This window comes from Myotis yumanensis, unplaced genomic scaffold (genome assembly GCF_028538775.1).
Source record: "Myotis yumanensis isolate MYYU_CA2020_CCGP unplaced genomic scaffold, mMyoYum1.0.hap1 SCAF_4, whole genome shotgun sequence".
In the NCBI taxonomy this organism is placed as follows: domain Eukaryota; kingdom Metazoa; phylum Chordata; class Mammalia; order Chiroptera; family Vespertilionidae; genus Myotis; species Myotis yumanensis.
The window spans coordinates 43164635-43189246 of record NW_027223755.1 but is presented as its reverse complement, the minus strand read 5'-3'; the positions used below and the strand labels follow the sequence as shown (position 1 = coordinate 43189246).

The following is a 24612-nucleotide window of genomic DNA, read 5'->3' as shown; positions in this document are numbered from 1 at the left end:
TTACTAGAGGCCTGGTGCATGGAATTTGTGCACTGGGGAAGGGGGTCCCTCAGCCCAGCCTGCCCCCTCTCACAGTCTGGGAGCCCTCAGGGGATGTCCTACTGATGGCTTAGGCCCGCTCCCCAGAGAGTGGGCCTAAGCTGCAGTCTGGCCTCTCTCTACGGAAGGTGACCAGCTGATCAGGGGAAGGCGCCACCCCCATAACCCCCCTGCTGCTGCCACTGCCAGCTGCCACAGCCACCAAGGTGTTTTCATCAACACGGACTCCAGTCCCTTCACCACGAAAAAATGACAACTTTCTTTAGGCATTTTCAAGATGTCTCTTTCATAGGATATGACATTTCTTTCCTTTTTTTTATCCTCACCTGAAGATATTTTTCAATTGATCTTTAGGGACGTGGAAGAGAGAGGGAAAGACAGAGAGAAACATCAATATGAGAGAGACACTTCGATTGGTTGCCTCCTGCATGAGCCCTGACCTGGGCCCTGGCCAGGGAGGAGCCTGTAACCTAGGTACATGCCCTTGATCAGAATCAAACCCGGACCCTGCGGTCCGTAGGCTGAGGCTCTATCCACTGAGCCAAGCTGGCTAGGGCAGGATATGACATTTCTTAGCCCCTCCAGCAGCGGACCTTCGTTTTTTCCTCCAGGAGTGAGGTGGAAAACCCTAGAACACCTTCTTGGATTCTTATTACCCAAGTTACCAAGAACACTGTGAGTGGTGTACAGGGAGCTTAGCCAATGAGTGGTAAGAAAAGGTGTTTCCTCTGCAGCTATGTGCAGAGGCGGGACTGCTGGTCCGCTATCTCCCAGCAGGGGCGGGCCTCCATGTGTTGTGTCTCCATTCCGGGCCGAGGGCGAGCCCCCCCTGTGCGCGCAGCCTCCTCCTGAGCCAGTCGTGACTGTTACAGCATCCTAATTTGCATATTACCTCTTTATATATATAGATTTTTACTTTTCTATGTATGTAAAGAATTAATACTGCAGTGCATATAAATCTTGAAATGTTGTATATACACAAAAAATGTTGATTAAAAAGCATATTTATATAATTTTAGCACCTTTAAAATTTTAAAACAAACATTTTTGTAAAGTGGATTCTAGTCTGCCAGCCATTCCAATTATAAATTCTGAAACTTACAATGCTGGGGAAAGTAATCTAGACCCAAGTTGTACATGCTGCTTGCTGACATATGCCCTATGCCAGCAACAAGTGGCAAAAAAAATTTAAAAATAAAATAAAAATCTTGACAATCAATAGAAAAATATCCATGGCCTGCAAAGAACAGGGCTTGAAGGTATTTTTGCCACTATAGCCAGGTTTATGAAATAGCACCTACTGACATAAAGAGGTCCTAAGCTCCATTCCCCTACATTGCCATGCCTATAGTCCATGTTGCAGGATGCAGCATAATGCAAGTATCCTAGGTAACTACTATGAGGTAGAGGCTAACCATAGGATCTTCAGTTTGGAAAGGACCTTATAGATCTAGGTTCTCTTCTTTTAAAAAGAAACTGAGGCCCAAAGAGATTATATAACATGCTTCAAGTCATATACATATTAAATAGCCGATGACAAACTAAAATTCCTAGCTTTGTCATCTAATCCAATATTCTTTACTTTAGGCACCACTCTCCTTTAAAAAAAATGATATGTAATCAAAACTCTAATACAATGGAAATATTTTCAGAGCTAAAAGTCTATGAGTTTCCCTGTTGTATTGGCCTTTTGTCTCACTCTAAGTTAGGAAGTCAGATATTATAAATGAATCATCTTCATCTCAAAAGTTCAAATCTTTTTTAGAATTTGTTGTCATATATAAGACTTTTTGTAACCTAAAGTTATCAAGACATAATACATGTTTCAAATTGTCTAAATTTAAAAAAATGCATTTCATACAACACAGACAAAATTCATCAGTACATTCTTAAAAAAAACAAAAACACAACTTTTAAATTTAAATAACTGCTATTCCTACCTAATTCCTTTTCTTCAGATGCAACCAGAAGAGGGGGCAAACTGTCCTCATCACTAGGTAGAAGACTAATCTTATTGCCCACATTCTTGTCAATACCACATAGTAACCTATAATTTGAAGTATTAGCAACAGGTAAACTGCTGTTCACTAAAACACCAGCTATAGGACTAGATGGTTCCTCAGCTCCTGCAAAAACATCATCATCTAGTGTAAAAGATCCAGAAGTAGGCAACCCCTCAGTTCCCGTGCTTATGGGCAGTTTTTCCACAGATGAAAACTCAGAAGTTGGACTCTCAATTATCTCATTTCTTGTAATATCTCCTATCTCATTGTTTGGCTTTTCCACTGTAGCAGAATAGACGTGATCCACTGTGTTTACCGTCTGTAAAATATGGAATAAAAAAAATCAGTTTATAGTCTCTGTTCAAATGTGAAATGTTCATCTCTATAGCCAAACATATCGTTTTAATAAGAATAAAACCGAATGGGCTCTGAAATTCTTCAGAAGCCAAATTTCCTAAGAAACAGTACCATTTGGCTTCTTCAAATCTAGGAGCATAAGGTTTAGCTTTACTGTATGCTCAGGTAGGTACTAATGACTTTAATTTTGTAGATTAGAAAAAGAAGGCAAGGAAAATTTCAGGATCTTATACCATATCACACAGTAAGCAAATTAGGTTAACCCAAGGATCTCTTTCTCATGACAACCGAAACACCTTGGGTAAGCAAGGGAGAAGAAAAGGGGGAAAGACATAGAGGGAAGTGGTTAGGCAGCAGAATGGTAACTATAGTCCAAAATAGTAACCACCAGTAATATATTACATCAAAAATATGTTTAAATATAGCCCTTTCTTTTAGACTGGCCAAACCTGAGTCAATATTAAATGATACCATTTATGAACTCAAATAATACTTACTAACCTATTTAGAACTTTCATTTTGTTAAAATGTTGATTAGAGTAGGTGCTAGCTCAGAAACACTTTTGGTAATAATGGCTACTTGTAAAATCTAGCTCCAGAACTCTTACTGACAAACAGCATATGGTATGTGAACGTGAACAGAGCATGATACATATCCATCTTGTCTAATGTATGTACCCAGAATAAACCAGGTAACTGGCACAGAGTAAATACTCAATAAATATTTGTTTAATGAATAAAACATTCTTACTTTGTGTATTAATATTTGCTTCTATGAGCATTTTGCTACTTTACAATGAGAATTCTTAGTGGACTAGGAGTCTATATTATGTATCTTCTACTTAACACCTAGTACATTTGTGTAAATGCAAACATAAATACACCATCACATTCTTTACTAAATCCTTGAAAATCATTAAGCAAATATTAGTCTAAATCTCAGTTCTATTTCCCTATAACAGTGTTTCTTAAAGTGTGGTCCAAGGATTCCTGGGGTCCCCAAGACCCTTTCAGGGAGTCAGTGAGGTCCTAGGATTTTTTTCATATAATTTCATCAAAACAACATATAACAGACTGAATATACAGGCAATTATAAGAACTTTTCTTCTACTAAGTCAGAGATAAAACTGAAATGTAAAATAATGTTATCCCTGCTGGGCCAGCATGTCTCAGTGGTTGAGTATCGACCTATGAACCAGGAGATCAAGGTTCAAATCCCGGTCACTCGATCCCCAGTGTGGTGCATGCAGGAAGCAGCCGATCATGATTCTCTCTCATCATTGATGTTTCTATCTCTCTCTTTCTCTCCCATCCTTTCTGAAATCAATAAAAAATATTAAAAAAAAATAAAATGTTATCCCTGGTTAAACTTTCGTTTTGAAAATTTTCTCATAGTATTTTTATTAATATTAGTTTAACTAATGAATTTTAAATTTTCTCAATTTTAATATAGTAATTATCTAAAGTATAATCTACAAAACTTATAGCTCTTTTGAATTCTCAATAACTTTTAAGAGCACAAAATGGTATTGAGACCAAAAGTTTGACAATGAAAAGGTAAAACCTAAAAAATATCCTCTATATCAAATATTTCTCATTTTAGGAAACTCATAGTGTTAAAAAAAACAACAAAACCATACTCTAATAATCACATAAGGAATTGAATTACCTATAAAATAAAATTTTATTAAATTAGTAAGTCATTCTTTAGATTCCTTACCAAGGGCAGATCTGGTAAGAGAGGACTAAAGTCTTCAGAACATCTTTTATTTCCAGATGATAATTTTGCTGTATCTGCAACTTCACCATTGGGCAATATACCATCTGCAAACCATACTCTCTTCTGTTCTTTGGAACATAATCCTAGATTCAGTTTCAAAAATAAAGCATTTTAACTTGGCAATACTGCAATGATTTAATATAAAAATGGGTCAGAAAATGTTTTCAAAAGCTTTTGCTATCTATCATCAAGCCTAGAGAAATGGCCTTATGTGCAGCTACCCAGAGCACAAGTCTTTTTCTAATTCATACTAAGGCAGGATGAGCCTGGGAAGTACATATTCAGAAAAGGAGTGGACACGCCCTGACCGGTTTGGCTCATGGATAGAGCATCAGCCCTCGGACTGAAGGGTCCCAGGTTTGATTCTGGTCAAGGGCATGTACCTTGGTTGCGGGCTCAACCCCCAATAGGGGGTGTGCAGGAGGCAGCTCATCAATGTTTCTCTCTCATCAGTGTTTCTGACTCTCTCTTCCTCTCCCTTCCTCTCTGTAAAATAGCAATAGAAATATATATTAAAAAAAAAAAGAAGAAAGAAAAGGAGTGGACAGGAGAGGTTATTTTTTAAAGACAAAGGGGGCAAATTTAAAGCCTATATTATTAAAACTAATTTGTGAGCGTGGAGTGGAGACTGAATAAAATTTAGGGACTAAGGCAAAGGAAAGAAAAATGGACTATACCAGAGCATGGCAGATAGGCAAAGAAAAACACTTGAAGAACAGAAAGAGGCATAAAAATTTAAAAAATGAAACAGGATCACTTGTGCATTAGAGGTCATTTCTTTTAATTTATTTGATGAGAGAAGCATAATATGTTTTATTCTTATAATGAAGATATTAAACTTTATTAATATTTATTAACATTTTCATCCCATATTTGGAGGAAATACAGTGGGGCCTTGACTTACAAGTGTCCCGACTAACGAGTTTTTCGAGATACTAGCCGTCTCTCGGCCAATTTTTTGCTTTGAGTTGCGAGCTAAAATTCGGGTTACGAGCCAGCTTCAGCTACCCCACCGCTAGTTGGCGCAGCGAACGTCACAGTGAATGCCACAACATCAGCCCAGCATCACGTGTCTCACTTGTTCACTTTAAGATTTGACATACAAGTAATTTGAGTTACGAGCTCCATCACGGAACGAATTAAACTCGTAAGTCAAGGCCCCACTGTAACTAGATATCAGCATGAATATTTGTTCTTTTGCTATAAAGCATCTATAAAGGAGGGTTATGAAAATTTTTGCCAGATGATTTTAGAACAATATTAAGATTAAAAGGATTAATATATCTACTTTCCAAAATATAATACAGAATAACACTGAAAAAACTAGAATCATACATAATTTTTGCATTATGAGTACACATATTAAATAAGGTATCTTTCTTATATTTGCAATACTTTCATAGTTTAATAATTCACAATGTCAATATAAGAAAACATATAAATATTTCTAAAAACAAATTTATTCAGCTTTAGAACTATAATATGTAAGCATACATTTGTTCAGATGGAAAAAGACACATGGGATAAGATTATTACAATAGCTTTATTAACTCTTGTTTTGTGCATTTACAACTGTAAACCTACTTTTGCCCACTCCTATATATGCTGAATCTCCTTATTTAAGTTACTAGAGGCCCAGTGCATGAAATTCACGCACTGGGGGTGGGGAGGTCCCTCATCCTGGCCTGCGCTGTCTCGCAGTCTGGGACCCCTGTGGGGATGTCCACCTGCCAGCTTAGGCCCGCTCCCTGGGTGATCAGGCCTAAGCTGGCAGTCAGACATCCCTCTGGCAGCTTGGGAGCCTTAAGCCACAGTTGGACATCCTTAGCGCTGCTGCAGAGGCTGGAGAGGCTCCCGCCACCGCTGCTTCGCGCTCGCAGCCGTCAGCCTGGCTTATGGCTGAGCAGAGCTCCCCCTGTGGGAGTTTACTGACCATCAGGGGGCAGCTCCTGCATGGAGCTTCTGCCCCCTGGTGGTCAGTGCGTGTCATAGGTCACCACCGTTAGGGTCAATTTGCATATTACCCTTTTATTATATAGGAAGGATAATGATAAATGGAACATAGCTATTAAGTGAGGAAACTAAAGTCCAAAATAATTGTCACAAGTATCTGAATTTGCCTTTAACTGATAGTTAAAGTCATTTTATAGCATACAATAGACTAATAGTTGATGTTTAAAAATGTGAATGGACTTGACTCAAGATCCTAACCTACAACAGGTTGTAAAAAAGAACAGAGTCCAAAGATTTAAAAACCATTTTTATTCTAGTAAAACATACATTTAAAAACAGATTTTTAAGGAAATGGAGGTATGCCAGGTTTTTACCTATTATTTCTCAAACTCAAGCCTACCTTTTCCACCAAGCTCTTTGATGCCACGCTGGAAGTCTGCAAAGTGCAATTCCTAGACCCTCTTGCTAGTTGGGCCTAGTTAGGTTCCACCAATGGTAGGCACAGGTTGATTAGAAGATGAGAAGGAATTCTTTTGTTTGAGTTCCTGCCAAGATTCTTGAAGTAGCAGCACCCCCAGATATAGCTGCATGCTCCATGGTTTTCAGTACTCCTTTCCATCAACCCCAGAACACTCCTTCAGTCATCTGAGCACGAACCTTACTAGTCTCCTTGATGGTTCTACCATTTGCCTGTTGGTGTTCCCCCAGAGGTCACAGGACCAACCACATAGTACCCCAACCCCTAAATCCCAGGTCTGAGAACCAAGTACTTCCTGGTACTTCTGTACTGTACTCAAGTAATACTGCTTCTCACTTTTTTTCCCCCCTGCCCTAGCGTTGGTGATTGCTTCCTGCTGTTTCTAATCCCTGAGTCACTTGAGCATAGCCTTTTTGCTCTTCCAGCCTTTAATATAGATGTATAACCAGTTTCCTGTATTAAATTCCTTCTGATATCTAGTCTGGCTTCTCTTTCCTCACTAGACCTTGTCAACACTAGAAATTTTCTATTTTAATAATTTATCTGTAGTCTAAGACACAGGATTTTCTTCTAGTTACCTTCAACACTTGGCTGTTTAAGGGCTGAGATTGGTAAGGTTGTAGGTGAAGAAGGTACACTGGATGTCTGGGTCTCCTGCAGAGGCTGGATGGTGGCACATTCATCAGAATGATTAGATTTAAGATTAGAACCAGTTGGGCTCATCATCCTTTCAAATGCCTGAGCTATAACGGGGAGAAAATAACATTAAAATCTCAGATTTTTTAAAATTTCAAAGTAAATATGATAAACATTCTATTTTTCAAGTTGTAAGGAGTAAGAAATCATTGGCTTAGCAAGAAAAAGAAGTGGCACTTGACAAAGATCATGTCCTTACTTTGGTTGGCAGCACTCCACTTCAGTATAAGCTACCAATTAGTTATTTTAACATTATACTTAGCTTATGTTTGATATCTATTAAAGAAAATTATTGTTATTTAATATGACTATTTTTGCCTTTTACCCTTAGAGTCTACTTCTAACATAGTACAGAGTGATTCTTTTAAGACATAAATCATATATCATTACTCTGTCTAAAATCCTTTAATGATTTCCCAACTCTTGGAGTGAACAATTTAAGTTTTACAATGGCTCATAAGACCCTACACAGCCTACATCCCGACCTCCTCTGCCTTCTGTTACTGTCTGACCTCATTTCTCACTACAATTATACTTGCTCATTATGATCCAGCCACCTACGCCTCCTTGTTTTTCAACAAATCAAGAAGCACTCTCCTAGCGTAGGGCCTTTGCTCTTATTGTTCTCTCTGCTTAGAATGTTCTTCCCATAGATATTCACATAGCTTTATTCTTCCTTCAAGTCTCTGCTCATATGTCATTATCATAAAACCTTACTCTGACCACTTTATAAAAAAATACAGACTTTTGCCTCCAATCCGTTACTATCTACTCCTCTTACACTCTTTTATTTTCATTTAGGATATTATCATCATCTGATATTCTCTTTGCCTACTGTCTGTCCACTTTTCCCAAATTTGTAAGCTCCATGTGAACAAGGAGTCTATTTGTTCTCAGCCAGTGCTCCAGAATACAGAATGGTACCTGAACATTGCTGAATGATTTTTCATCCGAGTGACACAGAACAGAACTGGTAGCTCTCCCTTCAGCATATCTCCAAACTGACCTGCTATACATGCTGCCACTACTAAAAGTGCCTTCCTTAAGTGACAGTAAATGATAGCATTCTTATGAAATGGCTTCCACTAACCAACTGAAATCCGAATATCTTACTCTGGGTTTCAAAGGAATTTCCATCTTGCCCTAAATCAACCTAATGGCACTTGCACCCAGGCTGTCTTGAAACTTACAGTCTCAGCACAACTTCCTCAATGTCCATATCTCTATTCAAATTATTTTTTCTTCTAATACTTCATGAAATGTGTCTCACAACCTTTGAGCCATCTTTCTCCTCTTATTTAATAACATTATCTTAAATGATCATTTCTATCATTTTCAATGCTAAAGGTGATGAAAACAAATTATTATGTTTTCTTGTGGTGTATAAAGTAATGCTAAAGAGAACCATAAATAAAATTACATGCTATATGATATCAAAACAGAAAAGAATTTCTTTGCTAAACCAATGTTTGAGCTCAATACCCTACTGGGACTCTTCATCTTCTCCCCTTCTGGATTCTTACAGTCAGAATATGTATTAATGTCCACCTAAGAATCTGACCTATCTACTCAAATGTTTCAAATCTTCATGGCTAACAGCAGGAGCAGTTGTCTTCTAGGCTACTGAAGCAGTGTAAGAAAAAACAGAACTATAAGCACTTAAGCTAACCTCCTCACAAACAATGGTGATAATATAGAAATATAAAAAGATTTATACTCTATTATCTTCTAGAACACATGTCAACAGCAGGGAGTAAAGCAGCTTACCTCAAGCTAACAGACTCACATCAAAGCTTTTTGGAGAACTGCTGAAAAAATTTATCTTCATTCAAAAGAGAAAAACAAATTATTATCAGGTATTTACTCTCCTGGCTAACAGGAAGCACTGCCTGAGCTAGTACACAGGCTTGGTCTTTAAAAAGTCCCAAGTAATATTTGCTGGGAATTAAATTGTCAACAAATTTTAGAAAATGCCAAGAAGTACTCAAAAGAACAAATGTGTATTTGAGGAAAAAAACACAAAACACACAACACACACACACACACACACACAACTGTGAGAATTCAAGACCACACAGATTATTGCTCATAATGGTAGTTAGCTAGGGAGCCAGAGAAACAGTAGGAAACACATAAAAACAAAATTCTAAAATTGAAAAGGGAAAAAAATATGAGACAAAAATATACAAATAGTGTCGCAGTCCTATAAATTTATCTATAAGATAGATATCACTATCTTATTTTTTATTCCCATTTTAGGTTGTAGTTTTCTAAAGGGTATGAACTATTATCTTGCCTGGTGGTATTAATATATAAGATTAAATACCATTTATTAGTAGGTATTTGATAAATATTTAGATTAAGATGATAATGACAAAAATGATGATGGCAAAAACAATAGGCAGATGAAATGCAGCACTTAGGGACTTGGTACCTGTTAAAAGTTAATGAAATGCCACTCCAGAAATTGAATGCTTCCTTTCCAAACTGGTAGCATTAAGTGTGACAGTGGAACAAAAAGAAGAGAAACCAAGCCTTGGGATGTCCCACCTAAGCCAGATAAGTCAACACTAGGTCCTCGCCTTAAGAAAATAAAGAAGTTTATCTTTGTCACAATCCAATTGTTATTAAGACATATTCAATTACTTAAGAGAAAATGTCAGGTTACTACTCACCTTTACTAATGGTTTCATAGCAGACCACACAGACTCTTGCTTCCTTTTCTAGATACTGCAGTTTACACTTCCTATTACAACAGACACCACAAAATACCTATAAAGAATAAAATATCAAATTTGGTTCTATTTCACACATACTTATACCTATTGGAGGTAGGAGGAGGGGAAGCCCAAAATCTAATTAACCAAAAACCATTTTTTTTATTATATAATTTTTGGATCACTATATTCATAGATAGTTATTAAAATACTTTTATCTAGCCAAGACCGGTTTGGCTCGGTGGATGGAGCGTCGGCCTGCGGACTGAGGGGTCCCGGGTTCGATTCCGGTCAGGGGCGTGTGCCTGGGTTGCGGGCACATCCCCAGTGGGAGATGTGCAGGAGGCAGCTGGTCGATGTTTCTCTCTCATCGATGTTTCTAACTCTCTATCTCTCTCTCCCTTCCTCTCTGTAAAAATCAATAAAATATAAAAAAAAAAAAAAAAAAATACTTTTATCTAGCCCTGGCCAGCATGGCTCAGTTGGCTGGGGCGTCATCCTGTACAACCAAAGGTCTCTGGCTCCATTCCTGGTCAGGGCATATGCCTACGTTGTGAGTTCAGTGCCCCCTCAGGTCACATGCAGGAGGCAACCGATTGATGTTTCTCTCTCTCCCTCTCTCTCTAAGCATGTACTCATCTGAGGTTTTTTTTGTTTGTTTGTTTGTTTTTTTAAAGCAATGTTACTTCTATAGCCAACTCTCAGGAGTTTACAGATAATTATGGCAGCCAGAACACAAATGAGGTCAGCGTCACTGTTCTGAACCTTGTGTAAGCCTATCTTTTTTTCAGTGTTTACCTGACCACAACACTAGCTACAGAGTAGTTCTGAAATTAAGTATTCAAGGATAAATGGAGATCTGACTGAATTGAGAGTATCTGAAGTGTTAATGTTAGATAGATAAAGACAAGTATTCTTAGATTTCACAAAAATTAGTAAATAGTGTTCCTCATTTCCATTATGTAATACTCATGGTGATTTGATGTTTATTCAACTCTCAAACAATCTATAAAATGATAATGCTTTCTATATTTCCATGAAGGTGAAAAAAATAATTTTAAATTAATTGAAGTTTTTAATAATCTATTAATGAGCTTTTCTGTCACACAGAATTTCATTTAAAATGTCTCAAAAGAATAAGACTTAAAAATTTTGTATAACTTACCTTCCCACATGCTCGGCAGTGGTGCCGCCGTTTTGTAAAGGTAAATTTGACTTGGCAGTTCATACAGTTTGGAGCTTCTGAATCAGGAACCCAAGTAGGCTGTTTCTGGCCCAAAACCAAGCCTTCTTTGCAAGTGTTTACAGGTAGAGATTCTTCATTTGCAGTTACAAGACTGGATCCACTTTCAAAATTACTTTCTATATCAATGTAATTAGAGTTAAAACTAACCTGAGGATCGGCTATCGAATTTGTAGTACAAGTTGTTGGAGCAATGGTTAGGCTGGGTTCACTTTCAGGCACAGTTGGAACATCTGGCTTATTTGGTTCTTTTGAACTCCTTGTTCTTGATGGAACACTAAACTGCTTAGGTCTGGCCCCTCCAACATAAACAGACTGACTGTTAAAATCAGAGACTGACAATTCACTCGTACTCTCAGATTTACTGCTAACTAACCCTTGTTCAATGGGAATTGTACTTTTTTCCCCTAAAGAAAGGCTACCAATTTCTGTTGTATTTTGTTTATCAACTGTTTCAACAGGACTTTCCCCAGTAGCTCCTGCTTCAGCATTGAAATATGTATTATTGTCATTTCCATCATCTAGGCTTTTCAAATCTATCTCATTCATTTGAGATTTTGAGTCATTTACAGTTTCTTCAAACGACTTTATGTTACTTGTCTGAAGATACTGTTTGGTTAGAAAGGCATCAAGTTCAGCATCACTAACTAGTGTGCCACTTTTTATGCCTTCATCAATATTAAAGTAACCTAAGTCTTGTCCATCAATATCATTGCTTAAAAAAGTGAGACCTTCACAATGATTGGAAGAATCTGGGGCATTCACACCCAAAAGCTCCATTTGAGATTCTGCTGCTGTAGAAGAACTGGTGTTATCAGAGTAATCCAAAGAGTCAACTCTGATTTCCTTCTGGTCAGGGTCTGCCTTTCCATCTCCTACCTTTTCAATTAATGGCTGAGGAAGTATGTTTTTACATTTTTCTTGTTTCAAAAGATCAGTCTCCTTCAAGGGTTCCCCACCCAGAATAACACTCTTCTCTATTTCTTCATGCACAGCCACTGCTTCTTGTATATTATCTTTATGCTCATCCTGATGTAAACAATCACCATGTGTTTTACTTTCAATCAATGATTCACACAAAGACCCAGGAACTGGAAGACAGGACAATGAGGAATATATATCTTCGCTTGAAACATGTAAAGTTGAAGAAGAATCTTGGATTACATCTGTATTATCTTTAAGATCTAATTTTGAGTCTTCTTTTGCAGATTGTTTTATAAATATAGCAGTCCTATCTTCTTGAAAGAAGTCAGGTAATTTGAAATTTTCATCTCTTGAACTTGAATCATTTAAGGATAAACTGTCATTTTTTGGAAGACTGCAAGGCAAAGCATTTAGGCTACCTCTTTCTTTTAAACATTCTGTGGGAGCTATGATCGCCACATGTACCTCCTCTTCTACCACACAGCCATCCGCTTTTACTAATTCACATGGCTGATTCTTGTGTTGTAGGTTGTCTTTGGCATCAAACGTTTTGGAACTCTGTTGAGTCAAGGCAAATGGCATGTTCAAATCATCAACTGGTTCTAACTGATTAGAGATCTTTATATCCTTTAAATTTTCTTTTCCACTATAATTACATGAATCTGAAAGAGTTGTATCTATGTTAATATTCAATTCGTTAGTTCCACTGATTTCTCTATTTTGTAATTCAGAGTTGACATAATTTTGTTCTTCTCTGACAGCATTATTACCATGGTCTGTTGATGAAACACAAAGAGTTTCTGACACTGATGATAAATCCAATCCAATCAAAGAATCTGCACTAGACTTAAAATCATCTGGCAATAATTTTTTAATATATTCTTCATTATTAGTTACATGAACTAAGTTACCCATGTCACTTATCAGATCACAGACAGGTTTACTACATCGTCCCATATATAAAGGCTGGATTTCATCTGAAGTGCCACCACCATCCACAGAAGAAAGGAGATCAAGTCCTGTGACGTTTTTCTCATTTTGTATAGAAGTTAGTCCTTCATCTGTTTTTTCGTTCAGTGAAATCTGATTTGTTTCATAGCATGTTTCTGATGAGACACAACAATTAATGCATTTCTGATCCTTTGGTAACAGTGAAGTTAACTGTGAGGAAGCCAACTCTGAAGAAACTGAACAGTGGTTAGAATCATATGCATTTTGTGCATCCTGGAGATAATCTTGTTCATCTAATTAAAATAAAGATACAGTGTTATTCAAGAGACCCAAATAAAAATTATTACAAAGATGTCATGTTTCAAAGACTTCCAAACTAACAACTTTTTTTAGAGATAGAGTACTCTCTTGCAAAATAGTAATAACATCCAAAATTATTTTTATTTGGATTTAAAGTACTTGGGGTTTTTACTTTTGACTGTCAATATCATAAAGTGATACAAATTCACTCAAAATAACTCAGTTAAACTATAAAAATCAATCTAAGGAATAACTGAAAAAACAATCTACCTTCTTTGTTCCATCTTCCAGGTTCCTAGTCTTCATTCTAAGATGTGGAAAATACTATCTCTCATAGTAATGAAATACAAACTTATGTAGAGCTTTCAAGTTACTCTTAGCTGGTTCATATGTTGGTTTTAAAGATCCTTCTTTTTTAGCTAAATTTGTACCTGGAGAGAAACTTTTAGTTACCTTACTTTTATTTCTAGCTATTTGTTCCATTCAGTATAAGAATAAACTAATATGTTATAATGAAATAAGTGAATCTTTTGTAGAAGATAATCATGTGACCAAAATCGAAACCAAATTTTGCTAAGAGTACTCTATATCTGATATAACAGAATTAAAGACATTTTAAAATTTCATTAGTGACAAAAATGAAAAACCAACAAACCTGGATTCTGTTCAAAATCATCAAGGAGTTTGTCCAAGTCACTGACTGCTGCTTTAAAATAACTGTCCATCCTACTTGTAGACTTATTCAGAATTTAATTCTTGTATACCTAGAAAACAAAAAGTATGATAATTCCTTTAATTCTCTAACATATAAGTATTATGCCATCTACTGTATGCCAAAAAACATAGTCAGGATATAGACACAAATAAAATTTGAGAGTATTGCTTTGAGGCATCTATAATTTAGTTGGAGAATTTGCCTCTATATATACAAAAAAAAAAAGACATGAAAACCAACTCTAACAACATAATATGCAAACATTAACTATTGTAAATTTTGAAACACTTATATAAATAACTCATGAATCAAAGAAAAATTCATAATTGGAAGCTAAAAATAGTTAAAGTACCATATATTAAATAATATAAATATACTACATCCAGATAAAATACTGCATATAAAAACTTGTGAGACTCAGCAAAAGTAGAACTTCAATAGATACCTAGGGCCTTAAATGCTTATACTAGAAAAGAAGATTAAAAATTTATAAGCTTAGAGCAGAAATTAAAGAAACAGAAAACAAGCATTCAAGAGAGAGGAACAAGAAAAGTAAAAGTTAGTTTTATGAATAAAGATGAACCATTAATCTGTGTCAGAAACTCCATTAAATGAGCCTGAGGACCCTAAAGGAATCTTATCAATGACTAATGTGATAATATCAAAGGACACAGGAAACAAGTTGAAGGGCTCCCACTGGCTTAAATGGGACAACTGGACATCAAATGAATGAAGACTGCCAAGGATTGAACATAAATCAAATAGATAAAAAACAAGAGACCATAATGATGCTTAAAACATAAACAAAACAAACCCCCACCCATTGGAGGGTTGCTAGGGCACTAACCCATTAACTCTGAAATTGCTACATTAAAGGAAAAGAGCCAAGAATTTATCCTAACCTTTATTTACAAAACATGCTTTACCATAACAAAATAGTTGCTGAGGGAAAGTCCTTGAGATAAGAATGCCAGTTGCCCTGACTGGTTTGGCTCAGTGGATAGAGCGTTGGCCTGCGGACTGAGGGGTCCCAGGTTCGATTCCAGTCAAGGGCAAGTACCTTGGTTGCAGGCACATCCCCAGTGGGAGGTGTGCAGGAGGCGGCTGATCGATGTTTCTCTCTCATCGATGTTTCTGGCTCTCTATCCCTCTCTTTTCCTCTCTGTAAAAAATCAATAAAAGATATATTTTAAAAAAAAGAATATCAGTTAATAAATAAAGAAGGATATTAAAATCATCTTCTCACAGACCCTAATACTATAAATGGATTAGGCAATGGCTATCAACGGGTGAAATTCAGATGAAAGTTTGGAGGGTAAGTATAATGGTGGGATCAGTCCAACATATCTGAATCCAGTGGTCAATTTCACCATCAATAAATACAGACAAACCAGCTTGGCTGGTATGGCTCAGTGGTTAAGCATCGACCTATGAACCAGGAGGTCCAGGTTCAGCTCCCAGTCAGGGCACATGCCTGGTTGCAGGCTTGATCCCCAGTGGGGAGCATGCAGGAGACAGCCAATCAATGATTCTCTCATCATTGATGTTTCCATCTCTCCCTCTCCCTTCATCTCTGAAATCAATAAAAATATATTTAAAGAAAAAATCATATTATTACAAATAGAGGCAGTTTTATTTGTTCCTTTTCCAAGAGTGTACCTTTTCTTTCTTTTTTTCTTACTGAATAAGAGAGGATTTCAATACATACTAAGAAATGAGTAAAAGTTCTGAACAAACACCTCAGCACAAAAGAACACATACAGATGGAAAATAAACATATAAAAAATGCTCAGCCCTGACCGGTTTGGCTCAGTGGATGGAGCGTCAGCCTGCGGACTCAAGGGTCCCGGGTTTGATTCCAGTCAAGGGTATGTACCTTGGTTGCGGGCGCATCCCCAGCGGGGGGTGTGCAGGAGGCAGCTGATCAATGTTTCTCTCTCATTGATGTTTCTAACTCTCTATCCCTCTCCCTTCCTCTCTGTAAAAAATCAATAAAATATATTTTTTTAAAAAATGCTCAACATCAATTTTCTTTAGGGAACTGCAGACTAAAACACTGAGATACCATTTCATATCTATTACAATGGCTAAAATCCAAAAATCTGACAAAACCAAATGCTGCAAGGATACTGAGCAGTAGGAACTCCCATTTATTGCTGGTGGGAAGGCAAAATGGTACAGCCACTTTGGAAGACAGTTTGGCAGTCTCTTACAAAACTAAACAAAGTCTTACTATATGATCCAGCAATCATACTATTAAGTATTTACCCAACTGATTTAAAGATTTATATTCACACAAGAACTTGAATATTTACAGCAGCTCTATCCATAACTGCTAAAATTTGGAAACATCAAAGATGCCAGTCAGTAAGTGAATAAACTATGGTACAACCATGCAATGGGATATTATTCAGTGATATAAATAAATGAGCTATGAAAGCCACAAAAAGACAAATATAAAACTTAAAAGCTTATTTCTAAGTGAAAGAAGCCAGTCTAAAAAATATATATATACTGTACAATTTTAATTGCATGACATTCTAGAAAAGGTAAAACTACAGAGACAGTAATAACATCGGTGATTGCCAGTGTTCTGGGGCAGAGGAGGGTTAAACAGGTAAAGCAAAATGGATGTTTTAGGGTGGTGAAACTATTCTGTAATAGTGAGTGCAAGACATTAAGCCTTTGTCAATACTCATAGAATTTTATAGCACAAAGAATAAACCTCAGTGCATGCTAATTTTTAAAAAATTATTAAGAAGGTCAGGGGATTATCCAATGGAATGCAGAATGTGACAAAAGAATCTATCTAGATGTGCTACAAATGTATAAAACAAGCTCACTGGAGTGGAGAAATAAAGTGCTATCTTTGGAAATGAGTGGAGTATGTAATACTAAAGGCAAAAGGAACATGAGCATTGTACTTTAGTTGATAAAGTTGTTTCCCATGAGGGTACAGGTTAACAATTCTGAAATCACCATACATGTATACTGGAATTCAAATTAAATAATTTGATGGCTGATGTTAGGAGCCAGTTTTCTCTCTGTTAGAGGGAAAGATTATAAACAACCAAGGAAAGGAAGCTACAATGATCTATGTCAGTGATGGCGAACCTTTTGAGCTCGGCGTGTCAGCATTTTGAAAAACCCTAACTTAACTCTGGTGCCATGTCACATATAGAAATTTTTTGATATTTGCAACCATAGTAAAACAAAGATTTATATTTTTGATATTTATTTTATATATTTAACTGCCATTTAACAAAGAAAAATCAACCAAAAAACTGAGTTCACGTGTCACCTCTGACACGCGTGTCATAGGTTCGCCATCACTGATCTATGTAGTAATGGATTTGAGTTTGAGACATCAGTATAAACAAACTCATGTTTACCTTAATATGGCACAGATGATTACACATAGAAATATTTCTAGATATTTGTATATAGATAGTATATATATATATATATATATATACACACATATATACAAATACACATATACAGTATATATACATATATTGCTCTGTCATCTGGGAGGGCATACAAGCAAGACCTCTCAATGGCAACAATCAGAGTTGGTGCCTAGATCTTGGTTTCTCCAATAAAAAGAACCAAGATTCCTCGAAGAAATGGCTGATTCTAAGACTGGGGCAGGAAATATACAAGATGAGCATGGAGCATCTTGTAACGCCAAGAAAGTACACACACATACATGAGCGGGAGTGCGCACACGCACACATGCACACACACACACAAATGTAGGAAGTATGTCAAAGGGATACAGGAGTCGACTGAAAGAGCTCCCGAAAGCCAAAGCTGGAACAATTTGAATAATAAAATAAATAAAATAGTACTGGATTATAACCCAAAACTTTAAAACAATCTATGAGATAAATGATTAAATAAGTAAATGAGGGAACAAGACAAATTTGCCGTGCAGAAAGATTCCAAATAATGTATGTAGATACTTTGTTCTTAAGGAAGTGGAACATAACTCGCTACTCAGGTGTGTGCTGCACACAGTGACTTTCTAAAGAGTACAGTATGAAAAACATCTTTCAGGAGAAACCTAACAAACACTACCTCAAGCCAGAGGACCAAGGTTAAGATCAACAGTGACAAGTCATAATGATAGTCTGTACCCTCAGTATGATGTGATGAGAATGGCACTTTATCTCTGTTGCCTTCCTCCCAAAACATATTACCACAATCTAGTCATGAGAAAAACATCTGGCAAATCCCAATTGACATTCTACAAAATAACTGACTAGTAACCCTCAACACTCAAGAGGATCAAAACCAAATTACATCTGAGAAACTGTCACAACTATGAGGAGCCTAAGGAGATGAAACCACTCGGTGTAATGTGGTATCCTGGAACAGAAAAAGTCTATTAGGAAAAAACTGAGGTAATGTGAATAATGTATGGACTTCACTGGTGCATTAATCATGACAAATGTACTATATTAGTGTAAGATGTAATAACAGAGAAACTGGGAATGGGGTATATGGGAATTCTGTACTATCTGTGCAATAATCCTGTAAGTCTAAAACGGTTCTACATTTAAAAAAATGAAATCAAAGCATTGGAAAATAAAGTTGAGAAAATATTCTAGGAAGTAAAACAAAAAGAAGGGGATGAAGAATAAAAGAAAGTATTAGAAAATTAGAGAACCAATCTAATAAGGTCTAATATTCAAATTACAAGGACTCCAGAAAGAAAGTATAGGGGGGAAAGAAAGAAAGTGTCAAATAAAATATCCCAGAACTGAAGGATATGGTTCCTAGGTGAAAGGGTACATTTAGGGCCAAACACAATTAATGAAAAACCCTTACCAAGCCACATCATTATGAAATTTCAGAATACCTGAGTGGTTTAAGGGAAGATCACACCACATCATACTGCAATATGCATCCCCCACCTTTCCTTTCCCCAACACTCTTGAACACCCCATCCCATCCTGCTTTCCTTTTTCTCTTTTCTAGGCATTTATTTAATTTACAACCTTCTAACATTTTGTATAGTGTATTTATTACATTTATTTTTTACCATTTAGAATAACTCCCTCTGCAAATTTAAGCTCCATGAAGGTGGGAATCTTGTATTTTTGTTCGCCCATATATTCAAAGTATCTTGACCAGTGCCTGCCACATAAAAATGCTTAACACATACTTAGTGAATAAATATAAAAGCTTCCAGAGAGAAATAACAGGTCACATACAAAGGACTGACTGTCATTTTGGAAGTAGACTTCATGATAGCAAACTAGAAGCGAGAAAACAATGGAACCATGTCTCCAAAATTCTAAAAGTAAATTATTACAACGTAGAATTCTATAATCAGCTAAGCTATCAGCCAAGTGTAAGGGTATAATAAAAAAACATGTATAGACATGTAGAATCCTAAAAATTTGCCTCCCATTCAGTCTTTCTCAGGAAGCTACTAGAAGATGTACCGACATGAGGGAGACAGCAAGGAAGTGGAAGACCTGAAATCCTGGAAACAGGCTACCCAACACAAAGAAAGACAAATGGAATTCACAGATCATAAAAGGACACACTCTGGGAAGAAAGCTCTACAACTGGCCTAGAGAGGAGAGCAACCCATCACGATTGACACAGAAATTGACAGAGTGACAGACAATTACAGGAGAGATATTGAAAAACAAACAAACAAAGAAAGATTATCTGATGTGTTTCAATCTACAAAAAGGAGATTTATCTATTTTATCTGAAGGGTTGTTAATAGATTAATAAAAGATATGAAAGATACATTTAAAAGCTGTAAAACATACATTATAAGGTACATGGAAAGATATCTAAAAGAGCTACTAACTCTAGGAAAAACAAAATTATCTAAAAAAAAGAAATCTATAATAATAAAAGCATAATATGCTAATTAGACCAGACATCCTTCCGGACAACCTTCTGGATGAAGCCGGGGCTTCAAGGGAAGCCTGGGTCCCAGGTGCCAGAGGGAAGCTGGTGCCAGCAGCCGGGGGAAGGCCTACTCTTGCACGAATTTCATGCATCGGGCCTCTAGTATCATCATAATATACTACCAGGCTCAGCTGTATACAATATTTACACAATGATGTGAACACTAAACAATGATTTAACTAAAAATTAACATAACTAATTTATGAATATAGAAAAGAGGGGCCGAAGCCGGTTTGGCTCAGTGGATAGAGCGTCGGCCTGCGGACTGGAGGGTCCCCGGTTCGATTCCCGTCAGGGGCATGTGCCTGGGTTGCGGGCACATCCCCAGTGGGAGATGTGTGGGGGGCAGCTGGTCGATGTTTCTTTCTCATTGATGTTTCTGGCTCTCTGTCTCTCTCCCTTCCTCTCTGTGAAAAATCAATGAAATGTATTTTTAAAAAAAAAAACAAAAAAAAAAGAAAAGAGGGGAGGAGCAATGCAATGCAGTGTTTATAGGTGGAGGTAGTTATAACAAACCTATACTCCCATCTTCTATAACAGAAATTGGTACATAATATCTAAAACTGTGGTAGGATGAGGGCAGAATGGGGAGACAGCTGTATAAGTACGCATGCTATTTTAAAAATTAGAGGTAAAAAAAGAGTTGAATAATTTATTTCAGGAGCAGCCTTTCTCAATAAGGATTCAATGAGAGAATTAAGCCTTAATGCCCTAAGGCAGTGGTTCTCAACCTTGGCTGCACATTAGAATCACCAGGGAATCTTTTAAAAATCCTGATTTCTGGGCCTCATCCTCCAGAAATTCTGTTTCTTTGTTATGGGATGGGGCCACAACATTAGTAACAAAGAAAAAGAATTTCCGGAGGATGAGGCCCAGAAATCAGGATTTTAAAAAGATTCCCAGGTGATTCTAATGTGCAGCCAAGGTTGAGAACCACTGCCCTAAGGCATCCACTTTATGTAATAAATTAACTGCTCTTCCATGCATCTTAAGTATAACTAGTTATATACCATCCTTGGGGGAATTGAGAAAATAGTTACTCAAATAATTTTCTGTATTTCGTGATTCTGATGAGGAATGTTGATTGAGAAGGGACACTTCTGGAAAATGGGATGCAAGGGAGAGAAGGACTGATGCAAAGGACTATTAGTTTTCATTATAAGTCTTGTAATAGTACTTAACTCTTTAAATTATGTACAGGTATCTCTTTGATAAACAAAACCATTACATTAAAAATAAATAGTAAAAAGCAGTACGGGAACTCTGAATATAGAATGTACAAAAAAATAAAGCACAGGAACTAAACGGTCTAGAAATAGTTTTTCATTAGAAAAAGCCAAGGAATTTTTCTTTAAATACTATTCACAAAGTATCTCTATCTATATAACAATGTACTAAGCATTATATTATTTGATGCCTAAAAATATACAATAAGGTAAAATAATTACAAAATAATAGCATAACCCAACAATTCATAGGTTTGATAATGCAAATACTGTATACTGAAACCTTTTAACATGAAATGTTATTAAGCTGCACATGCTTCCCATTTCAGTCCACCAAGATGTACATATTGTGCCAGTAATCTACCACGGGCAGTAGAAGGCACAAAAGAAATATAAGATAGACTCCCTATTCTAAATAAGTTTATTATATGTATATATAATAACCTGTTTTAGGTAAATGTTTACTCACTGGATCATTTATATACTCTAAGATTTACAAACAAATATTTACCATGTTTACAAAAAAAGTTTCTTAAAAATGTCTTCATGATGTTAATAATTGGCAGCAACATGGAAGATAAATAAAAAAATCAACAAAACAGTAGTAAGGAGACTCCTAAAATGGTTAAGGTAACAGATGATGAGGACCTGACCTTAGACAGTGCAGTGCAAATGGAAAGGAGACAGATATAAAAGTGGTTAGAGAGCAGGAACTACTGGAGAGTGAAAGCAAGGGAGAATGCTAGGGTTACTGCCAGGTTTCCACTGTGGGTGACTGTGCAGTACCACTGACCACGACAGGCAATACAAAGAGGAGCAGAACTGAGGGAAAACATGAGTTCACGTCTGGACTGTTATTTCATGTAACTTGAATACATCCTGGGGGAGATGTCCAATAGGCAGTTGGATATAAGGATCTCGGCTTGAGTAAAGAAGTCTGAGATAAAGAATTGGGAATTGGCAGCAAGAGATCACCTGGGAAGAGAATATAAAAGAGGACAGGAGCCCTGACCGGTTTGGCTCAGTGGATAGAGCATCGGCCTGCGGACTCAAAGGTCCCAGGTTCGATTCCAGTCAAGGGCATGTACCTGGGCTGCAGGCACATCCCCAGCAGGGGGTGTGCAGGAGGCAGCTGATCGATGTTTCTCTCTCATTGATGTTTCTAACTCTCTATCCCTCTCCCTTCCTCTCTGTAAAAAATCAATAAAATATATATATATTTTAAATGAGTTTTAAAAAATATAAAAAAGCTCGAAGATGAAGTCAAAACATTAACTGTGGTTAATTACCTTTAAATAATGGGAATATCATTGATTCTTTTTCCTTATTATATTTAGAACTTTTTGACATTAGCAAATAGTTTAACATGAGGGGAGGAAATAAAGGAAGAAATTGGGTGGAAAATTATATAATACTTCTAAATCAAACCATTAAACTTCTGCCAATTCAAAAAACGACGAGCTGAAAATAATAAACGAAGGAACCTAAGTCGACCAACAAGTTGCCTATTTTGTTCAGTAAAAACATCAACGTATCAAATTTACGGGCTGGTTTCCATAAGAGTCTAACAAGAACACTCTTAATCTGGAAAACAATGATTTGCAATCATGGAAATACAAATAAATTACGAGTTTAAAAGTTAGGTCATCTTTCAAAGGTACCAAAGCAAGGGGAGTGGAGAAGGAACACTGCCGCATCCTTCCGGTCCAAAGTGATGCGAACACGGACCGGACCGGGGCGGGACGGACCCGGGGCGCCGACGGGTCGCAGGCGGGGGTCGAGTCCTTCCTCCGCGGGAACCACGGTCCCGGCGGCCGCGCAGCCCCTCCCCCGGAGCGACAGCGGCCCGGGGCGCTGCCTCCGCAGTGCCGAGCGCTCCAGGCGACCCGGGTCGGCGGCGCCGGCCAAGAACCGCCGAGATTGCCCTCCAGGCCTCTGCGGCCTTCCACGCTTGATCGGGGGGACCCGAGGCTGGAGGGTCGGAACTCCCCGGCCCGCTCAGGGGGATCGGAAAAGGAACCGGTCCGGGCCCAGGCTCCGTCCCCGGAGGAAGAGGGCCAACCCAGACCCGGGGGGCAGAGCGTCCAGCGGCACCCCGCCCCCTCCGGGAGGGCAGCAGGGCTGAGCAGAAGCCGCGATGCAGGTCCCCAGAGGCTCTTACCTCCCCACGCCCCACCGGCGCTCTCGGGCACTCGATGCGACGCCGCCCCGGAGCGAGGAGCCGCCGGACCGGAGTCCCGGGAGTGTGCGACGTCGGCTCCAGGTTAGTTTCCCGACCTGGGAGTGAGCGCCCGGCGCAGGCGCGGAGGAGGCTGCCCTCGGCTCGCACGCCCCGCCCTCCCGCCGCGGCCGCCGCAGTCCCGAGGCGCCTGCGCGCTGCGCTGCGGGGGTCTGAGCCCAAGGCCCAGCCAGGCCCGAGGCCACTTCCCGGAAGAGGCCGAGGAGGACGCGGACAGGTGAAGATCGGCCCTAAATCTGGACTCCGTTTCCCACTAGATGCTTTGAAACCGGGATCGGGCAACGACCCGCGTCAGTGTCCGGCCCCCTTTGCCCCTGGCTGACCTAGTCGCAGCTTCCTCCGCCCGAGTCCTCGGAGCCCGAGCAGCGTTCCAGCCTGCACCGGGCACGGCCGCCTGCGGGTGGCAAATCCGGCTTCCATCCGCGCTGCTATCCCCCAAAACCTAGCAGCTAGGTCCTAGCTTCTTTACTTTAGATTTGTTGGCAACCCCCCCGCGTTTCCCCGGCCGCAAGGAAAATGCCCTAACCCACCCCGAGCTTAGGCCCTCCCGCCGACGGGCCATTTCCTTTGCAGCTCGGTTCCCCCCTCTCCCTGCGTTAGTTCTGCTTTCCTCACACTGGCCCCGAGAAGCTGCCTCCCCGCCTAAAACCAAAAGCCAGCTCATCTGAGGGGCGGAAAACAAACTGTCATGCATGTGACGCACACGTGTGCTTGTTGTTTCCTATACATTTAAACGAGGGAAGAAGGAACATCTCTGTATGGAATCAAGGGATCATTACAGGCTGGAGGGGAAAGAACCCAACCATGGCCACAAGGTTTCTCCAGCTCAGTTTTCATACCGCTCCCTCAAGAACTCCACTAGTCACAATAGCTTAGAGAAGTATTCCAGTCAGATGTGATCATGATGAGAGATTTGAGAACTGGTGTTCATATCCCAAATCTGCAATTTACAACTATAAGTTTACCTTTCAAAGATCGTTAATGTTGATTTTTCTTTCTCTAATCTTGGTTTTCCTAAACTCTGAAATGCAAGCGTGTGGTTTTAGTTCAA

General features: G+C 38.4%; 1 protein-coding gene across 3 annotated transcripts in view; it reads right to left on the bottom strand.

Annotated features, from left to right (window-relative positions):
• The window catches only part of ZFYVE16 (zinc finger FYVE-type containing 16), a 47726-nt gene extending 24108 nt beyond the window's left edge, over positions 1-23618 (bottom strand). Inside the window, exons 1-7 of one of the 3 annotated variants that reach the window (XM_070412252.1) lie at positions 23484-23618; positions 14097-14205; positions 11189-13434; positions 9982-10078; positions 7189-7353; positions 4120-4262; positions 1980-2361 (exon numbers count right to left, since the gene is read on the bottom strand). In XM_070412252.1, coding sequence (XP_070268353.1) covers positions 1980-2361; positions 4120-4262; positions 7189-7353; positions 9982-10078; positions 11189-13434; positions 14097-14166 — 3103 coding nt within the window. In that variant the 5' untranslated portion in view covers positions 14167-14205; positions 23484-23618. Of the gene's footprint in view, positions 1-1979; positions 2362-4119; positions 4263-7188; positions 7354-9981; positions 10079-11188; positions 13435-14096; positions 14206-15216; positions 15290-23483 lie in introns of those variants that run through there. The other 2 variants (XM_070412254.1, XM_070412253.1) reach the window with 2 other exon arrangements.
• Between the last annotated feature and the right edge of the window lie 994 nt (positions 23619-24612).